Source organism: Apaloderma vittatum, unplaced genomic scaffold (assembly GCF_000703405.1).
Source record: "Apaloderma vittatum isolate BGI_N311 unplaced genomic scaffold, ASM70340v1 scaffold8866, whole genome shotgun sequence".
Lineage (NCBI taxonomy): Eukaryota > Metazoa > Chordata > Aves > Trogoniformes > Trogonidae > Apaloderma > Apaloderma vittatum.
The window spans coordinates 4,782-12,601 of NW_009722240.1; the positions used below are offsets into that span (position 1 = coordinate 4,782).

Here is a 7,820-nt window from a genome sequence, read left to right on the forward strand (position 1 = left end):
GAAAAATGACCCACCACACTGCACTGGGTTAGGGTCCACATGGCAATCCTTGCCCTGAAGGAAGACACTACTTTTCTCAGAGAAAGGGAAAATTTTATTAAGTTAAAAGTTGAAGGGCACAGCAGAGCAACAGTAGCTGCCACCTTGGAGGGGATGGCTCCAGCGGGTGCAGTAGCAGCCTCACAGCTCCCCTTCCCCAGAAAGGAGAAGCCCCATGGCTCTGAGCTCCTGCCAGTTCGGGTTCCTGAAGGAGGCAAAGGCCAGTCACAGAGAGAGCTTGATCATGCAGACTCTTGCCAAGGTCTCCTCTTTCAAAAGTCCCAGGCAAGCACATCCACAGCAGACTGCCCCGGCGGCTCCCTCCTATGGCTTGCATGTCTTCTCCGCAGGTCCCTGGGGGTGGCATGTGAGAGGAAGTGCAGTCCTCGCCATATATCCCAGGGGGGCCACAGAAACATTTGGAAGAGAAGGAATACGTGCCGAAGGTGGCTGTGTGGCCGGGAGCAATGGGGCTGGGGAGCAGGGGGGAAACCAGATTCTCTTTTTTCAGGTTAGAAAATGCTGGTGATGTAGCAAAAGTTTTCCCCTCTCCTCTTCCCCTTCTTCCCGGGGGGTGAAATTCCTCTATAAAATATAATTTTCACATACAAAATCCTGAAGAAGGTGCATGTAAGGAGCCAGTCCAAACAACGTGCTCAGGTACACAGGCAAAAAGGGTTCATCAAAAAAGCTTTGAGAGGGGAGTAAGGAGGTTGGAGGGGGTCTGGAATTCTTTGCCAAGGTGATAACGGATGGGATTTAACCTTCCTCTCCCCACAAGTGAGGAATGGAGCAAATACAAAACAAGAACAGATAAACAAACGAAGAGTAGACCTAGAGAGAGAGACAAAACCAGAAACGGTTCAGAAAGACTCTACCGAGTGCAGAAATGCCATTCCTTCTGCCCCACCCTGCCTGGTGCCCTGCTACAGACCCACTCCTCTCAGTGCCCTCCAGCAAGCGGTCAGAGTGGGGTGACCCCAATCACAATGGCTACAGCATCCAAGCAAGAATCAGAAGAGCTCTTGACAACAGAACGTCCTCACCCCCTGCTTCCCTCCCCGCCTGCAGCAGGGAAGCCCGCAAGCGAGCGTGGGAGGAGGGCTGGGTTTAGTCAGGGCTGCTTTTATGCAGACCTAAAATTTCCCTGCTGTGATAGGTAAAACCACTTCAAAGGCAAACGCTGCAGAAACGTCACCTACATAAGTAGTGCCTAACGGCCCCCATGCTGTCACGCAAGCCATGGGGCAAAGGTCAGCATGTGGGCAGCTCCCAGCTCCAGCCTGGTGGAGCAGTGCTTGGTGCTGGCTGCAGATGCATCAAGAGCAGCACAGAGAGAAGGGGTCTCGAGAACCTTGGGAGATCGTCAAAGACAACAGGAGGGCCAGGGGTACAGGACGAGAGGATGTAAGAAGCAGAGAAGGAAGACCTAGTTTAGTGGTGCTGATAGGGCTAGGACAAAGGTTGGACTCGATCTTGAGGGTCTCTTCCAACAGAAACCGTTCTATGATTCTGTGACTTTAAGCCTGAAGTTTCAGCACTGCATGGAGCACGAGGAACTGACAGCTTCCATCCCTCTACCAAAGCGGGGCAGCTGGTCTCGGCCACCTGCACCCATGGGGGACATCCCAGCATCCCTAGTGCTCACCGTTACTCGCTGATGCTGTTGCACAGTGACTCCTTCTCCTGCAGAGCTGCCATGGCCAGGCGCAGGTGCTCCTTCAGCTGCTCGATCTCTCGCTCCGAGCGCACCTTAATGTGATTTAGCTCTGCATAGACATCTTGGTATTTCCCTGAGGCAAATCTCTTATCCTGCCAGGGGAAGGAAAAGGGGTCAGCAGGTTTTAAGAGTCAATATTAGGGAGAGATGTGGCAAGGCAAGCCCAGCAGGAGAAGGGCCAACAGGTGAGGAGAGCCAGTCCTGGTTTGAAGCTCATCCCAATCCAGGCCATGCAGAAACCATTCAAAAGCCTAAACTCTGGGCTGGTGAGGAAGGCAGAGTTGCTAGTCCTGCAGCACTGGGGATCTGTAGCAGCAGACTGAAGAAGTGATGTGGGCTTTACCACAGCTCATGTGTGTTTGGGCCAGCCATACGGGAAAAACAAACCCCACCAGAGATGCAGGCCACTGAAAGGGCCAGTCCCAGCCACTTATTTGCAAAAAAGCCTAAGAGAGAAAGTTATAAACTCCGAGGGCATCGCTCAATCTCGAAGCCTCTTTCAGGTTCCCCTTTGGCAGGGGTCTTTGAAAACCACTCTGAAGGAGCTGCTGCCAGTGGAGGGAGCAGCACACCCAGCAATGGTGCCCAAGAAAATATGTCCACCAAGTGAGGTGACATCTAAGGGAACAGAAGGCAGCTGGGGAAGCGGAGTGCTGGTCAGGCTTCTTTCTCGTCTGGGAAAGAAGAGCTACTGACTTGTCCATGCTTATATGTACGTACATCTGGGGAAATGGGCAGGAAAGTCCTCATGACATTTCCCTTGTACAAGCTAAGTCTACACCAGCCTGTGCTGTTTGGAGCACACAGCTGCTATGTGTCCAGGAGCAAGCAGGGATGAGGAGCAAAGGTGACAAGAGGGTTTGGGCCTGAGGATCCCACCTAACTGAGCCAAACTCTGCTGACATCCAGTCTTGGTGCTTCTCTCCCTCCCCTCTTCTGCTGCTTTCCCAGAAAACAGCTCCCAGAAAACACCAACCTTTTGCATCATCTGCAGCTCCTCCCGGAGGCACTGCACCTCTTTCTTTACATACTGGAGCTCGTTCTCCTTCACCCGCAGCAGCACCTGGGCCAGGAAGGGAGCAGAGGAACAGACGTGACTCACGAGCCACCGCCTCGGAAAGGCCAGTGAGCCCTGGCGCAAGCGCTGTGGTGGAAAAGGAAGGAAGAGCCAGGAGGGCCGGGGCAGGAAAAGGCGCAAGCAGCCCGGGAGAGTGGTGAAGGGAAAGCTTGCGTACCTGCTTCCTGCACCGGCCCTGCTGCCTCATCCGGCATCTCCCTCCAGCCTGCTCTGAGCCTCCGTGAGGAGGAGACCCCCTAACACAGGGCAGGAATGGAGACAGCGGGGCAACCCCGCGGGGACCCTCGTACCTCCAGCTCGCAGGAGCTCCTCTCGTTGTTGTGTGGAGAGCCGTCCCTAGAGCTCCACGACGAAATAAAGCTTCGCAGCTTCCCAATCTCATCCGAGAGGCGGGTCTGGAGCTCCTGCAGGCAAACCCAAGAGAGCTCAGAGTAGCCACGGCACAGGCCTCTCTGCTGTCCCAACCCCTCCACCTTCATGTCAGTCCTACTCCAGCTTAGAAACCTCCTTGTAACGCCCTGCCCACAGGTGACTGTGGCACCTACAACCAGCAGAATACACTCATCATATTTAACACTGTAGTTAAAAACAAGCCTCTAACATAGGTGGGTTTTTTTTTTCATTTCTGATGATAAAAATCTCAGAAGGGAAGAAATATGAATAGGTGAGTTTTAACAGAGGGGCTGTGCTGTGTGAGGGAGGAATGGGCTCTGTGGTCTCTGCTGGCAGGGAAAGCCCTGCTCTTGCCTGGTTTTTCCGGAGGAGCTCCTTCCCCTCCTGCTGACAGCGCTGCAACGTCTGCTCCCGCTCCTCTGCTTTCTGAGTGAGCTCCCCGATTTCCAGGCACTTTTGGGAATACTGCTCAGAAAGCACCTGCAGCTCCCGCTTCAGGGAATCCACGTCCAACCTGCCAAAGAGGAACCTACTCAGAACTGCCCCACAACTGTTGCTGGTCCCTAACCACCAGCATCACCTTCCCCTCTCCTGTGAACAGCTTCTGCCATGGCACAAAATAATGTTGCCTGGGGACCAAGGCTGCAACTCCCACCCTCTCATACACAGCCACGGTGTTTCTAAGAGCTTCAAGCCATGCAAGAGAAATGGAGGAGCTTCCCATAAATAAAATGGAAGGAAAATGCCACAGGGAAAACCAGAGGTGCTGTAGTGAAAGTAGCCAAGCAGGGGATAAAGCTACTTGCCCTACGGCTCCAGCAGCCTTGGCAGCCACTGCTGGGCACCCACAGCCCCTGGCGAAGGAGCTGGGGAGGTGGCAGGGAACGGCTGGGGGTTATGGTTGCAGACGGGGTGCGGTGACACTGGCACAAGGCAGCAGCATTGGGTAAGGGGAGCAGTAGAGGTGGTTTCTTACTGGTGCTGCTTCTGGAGGGCATCTGAGATCGAGCCACATTGCTGGAAGCTTCGTGTCCTGCCCAGCTCCTTATTCATCTCCTCCCGGTGGGCTTTCTTCAGTGCCTCGATGGCTGCAGAGGGAGGCAATAAGAGATGGGGAGTCAGGCTGTGCCAGCTCTGGCACATCTGGGGAAACCACACCAGCAAACTGGCTGAGCTCTTGCCCCTGTAGGTCTTTGCAGACTCCCCCTCCTTCCCTTCTGCCTTCAGAGCATCCCCCGCCTTTTCCACACCCCAGGATCATCCGGATGCACCAAATGCTGCAAAGGAGACTAACATAGGGCAGTGTGGGAACTCCCTGCCACCGCTGCTCACCTACAAGAAGGTGCTGCCCCCTCCCCGCCATCCGCGGAAGCAAGACCTCATTTTCCACAGCATCTTTAACATCCTGCCACTCCCTTTCCCAGCCCAAGCAGTCCCTGAAGCACAGGTCTGAGGAGCACCAAGCTCACACTCCAAGGAGCATCAGCCTCACACCAGTAGGGTCAGCAGCGTGGCTCCAGATGACTGGGATGACTGGCAAGAAACAACTTCAAGAGGTGGAGAGGACCCACCTGAGTGGGGGCATGACTTGATGTCGGCTCCTACCTGCTGCTGTCGCCGCTGCCTCCTCTGCCAGGAGCCGCTCCTTTTCCTGCCGCAGCCGCTCCATCTCCCGCTGGTGGTGCCTCTGGAGCTCCTCCATCACTTGCTGGTGAGATGACTCCATCTCAGCCAGGCTGCGCTCGCAGGCCTCCTGCCGAGCCGGGGAAAAGGGAGGGGTGAGGGATCAGGAGGGCAGGAGGAAGGGTTCAGGCCAAGACAGGCATCTGGGCTGGGCTGACGTTTGCCTTTGCAAACCTCACTCGAGTCCAGAGGCATTTTGAGAGAAGTGAGGCCGTTCCCCAGAAAGGTCTTTTCCTTCTGAAAAGTGAGGTGTCGCTTCTGTCACTGAACACAACCATTTGTCAGGACCATACATTCTGCAATCCCCACACTTTGAAGAAGAAACATTCCTCCTGGTCTCCTTAAAAGCTTAGCAGGAAGACAGGAACATCCCTCTTGGGCCAAAAGCTGGGAATAACCAACCGAGAGCCCAGTCCAGACCCCGCATCAGGCTGCACTGTCTGGCTGGAGGAGATCAACAGCGGGAACTACATCTCAGGATCTGCCTTTTAAATGAAGCAGCATCCCCTGGAATCAATGAAAACTGAGCCTCTTTTCCTGAAAAGTGACACCCTGCACTGCCCTGTGGCCTGATATAGGCTGTCAATGAGCCCTCCCCAAAGCCTCATGGTTAGGGATCCTCCTTACACTACTCATCCTCCTTTCTGATGCCTCTGAGACCAAGGGGATGGTTCTTTCAACACGGAGCACTGTGGCTAAGTGGTGTTGCAGCAAAATAAAGCTGTTTCCACCTCAGAGCTACACCTCCGCTCTCCCTCCAGATGCTGGCAGCACTGCCTCAAGCCCCTCAAGAAGGATTTGTTCCACCACCAAACCACATCAGAGTATTATTTTAAAAAGCCAAGGCCCCTAAGACTGCAGTAGAGAGCCAGGAAGCCATTGCATTCCCCAACAGCCCCTTGCCATCCCATTCCTTTCCCCAAGACTAAGGCAAAGGCTGATATAAGACTAGGTACCTTTAGAGGTCCTTCCCAACCCAACGCATTCGGTGATACAAAGGGTGAAGCAACATGTTGTGGGAATGTAAGTCCTTGCTGGCTTCCCTCGTCCCTTGAGACAAGGGAAGCTGGGAAGCTTCACAGATTAACCAAAGGAGAGGAAAAGGTGAGGGATCAATTTGGTGATCTGTCCATGGACTGGCTGCAAACCTCAGCCAACTGAGAACAAGCCCTTTGGAGAAAGGCCAAGTTTGGCCTTGGATGTGAAGCACTGGCCTTTTGAGCCAAGTTATTAGGAAGATAAAGTGCCATTCCTCCCCACTCCTTTTTTTTTTTTTTGACCATAAAGAGGCCTGTGAGCTGTAAATACTAAATCAAGATGACAAGAGTGACCAGTAAGTGGCTGAGCTGGGCATCATGGGACTTGTGGGTTTCTTTATCTGGGCTAGGTACAGCCAACCTGCTGCAACAGGCTTCACCAGCCCAAATTTCCTTCCCCAGCGGTATCTTTCAACACACAGGGCACATTCTGAAATCCCCAGAGTGTGGTGGAACAGCAGCCTCTCCCCAGTAAATCCCTGAGGGATGTGACCCCGCTTACTTTGGACAAGTCCATGTGGGGGGAGAATAAACAAACAAAGAGAAGCAAGAGGCTGATGTGTGAGCAAACTCTGCTTTGCAGGCTTTCCCACGTGCTGTCCCAGGAAATGAACGGGTTGTGCTGTTCAAATGACCTTCAGGGCTCGGACAGACTCTGGCAGCGACGGGAGCTCCCCAGGGCCTGAAGGATTGCTTTTAACAGGGGATTCACCAGCCCGTTAGCAAGAACCACATGTGGCAAGTTGCAAACTGCCGAGGAAAGTGTGGGCGGCTCAGCCTAAAGCTGCTGACCCACTCCCGAGCTGGGAGACAGCATCACACCCACACACAAAGAGAGACACACATCCTGTGACACTCTCCTCCTCCTCCTCCCCGTTTATACTCTGGCCCCTTCAACGCCAGGCAACACACATGAGCTTTTATATAATTAACATTGATTAAAAGCGGGCCCAGTTAGGGTCACCATGACAACGCAACGATTAGCCCTACCTGCTCCTCAAGGAGCTGAGTCCCAGCATTTCGCAGTTTGGGACTGGGAGTGACTCCAGGGTCCCATGTCCAGTGCCCTGCTCACCTGTGAGATGTACCCCCGGGGCACGTGGCCATCTCCCTGGGATTTTGCTGCTTGCTGAAGGCTCTCATTTCGGGCCCGGCACGACTCCAGCTGTGCCCGCAGTGACTGGACCTGCGCCAGGGAGGGGAGAGAGATGCTCAGCCAGGGGTGGAAAAAAGTGCCACAGCCCAACCAATGTGTTGCATCCCAACCCCAGGCTTAGGGATGGGGAGGACCGTGATGGCCAGAGGAGATGTGTGCTTCCCACAGGAATGGCAGTCTGCCAAGGGACTAAACCAGCAGTCAGCCCCAGCCTGGCAGGCTCTGGCAAGGAGAGGAGAAGACAACCCAACTTCCAGAGGTCGATCTGTGCTGGAGGAAACCACCACTGCATGTGTAGCTGGGACAACACAAAAGCACATGGCTCCTTTCAAAGACTGGCAGGTGAAGTGCTTGCAGGCTTGGGAACAACCAGAGAAAACAGGCTGAGGATGTACTCCCAGGAAACACAGACTTTACGGAAGCAGCAACACCAATGAACTTATCCTGGACCAAAACGTGGCCCGAGGAACTTCTGTAGGTGTGCAAGAGCAGGTCTCAGGACTCACATGACCTGCTTGCAAAAGCTCCTGCACACTCAAGGGATGGTGACAAATGGAGCCAGAAAGAGTGAATGCTCCCTGCACCTCTGCCTTGCTCTTCTGCAAAGCCTCCTGCTAACAGGGACCACACTAATGTGCCACCAGAGTCCTAGTTTCAGAGAGAATGGGTGCTCTTACCTCCTTTTTTAGTGCCTCGTTGGTGTCTCCATGCCCC

The 7,820-nt window shown here is 54.0% G+C and overlaps 1 protein-coding gene across 1 annotated transcript in view; it reads right to left on the reverse strand.

Moving 5' to 3' along the window:
- Positions 1–1,689: 1,689 nt before the first annotated feature.
- TRIOBP (TRIO and F-actin binding protein) overlaps positions 1,690–7,820 on the reverse strand; it is a gene marked incomplete at its 5' end in the record, with an annotated part of 9,060 nt that continues 2,929 nt past the window's right edge. Inside the window, 8 exons of the mRNA XM_009871695.1 lie at positions 1,690–1,851; positions 2,736–2,822; positions 3,128–3,241; positions 3,585–3,744; positions 4,207–4,318; positions 4,836–4,983; positions 7,026–7,136; positions 7,784–7,816. Coding sequence (XP_009869997.1) covers positions 1,690–1,851; positions 2,736–2,822; positions 3,128–3,241; positions 3,585–3,744; positions 4,207–4,318; positions 4,836–4,983; positions 7,026–7,136; positions 7,784–7,816 — 927 coding nt within the window. The remainder of the gene's footprint in view (positions 1,852–2,735; positions 2,823–3,127; positions 3,242–3,584; positions 3,745–4,206; positions 4,319–4,835; positions 4,984–7,025; positions 7,137–7,783; positions 7,817–7,820) is intronic.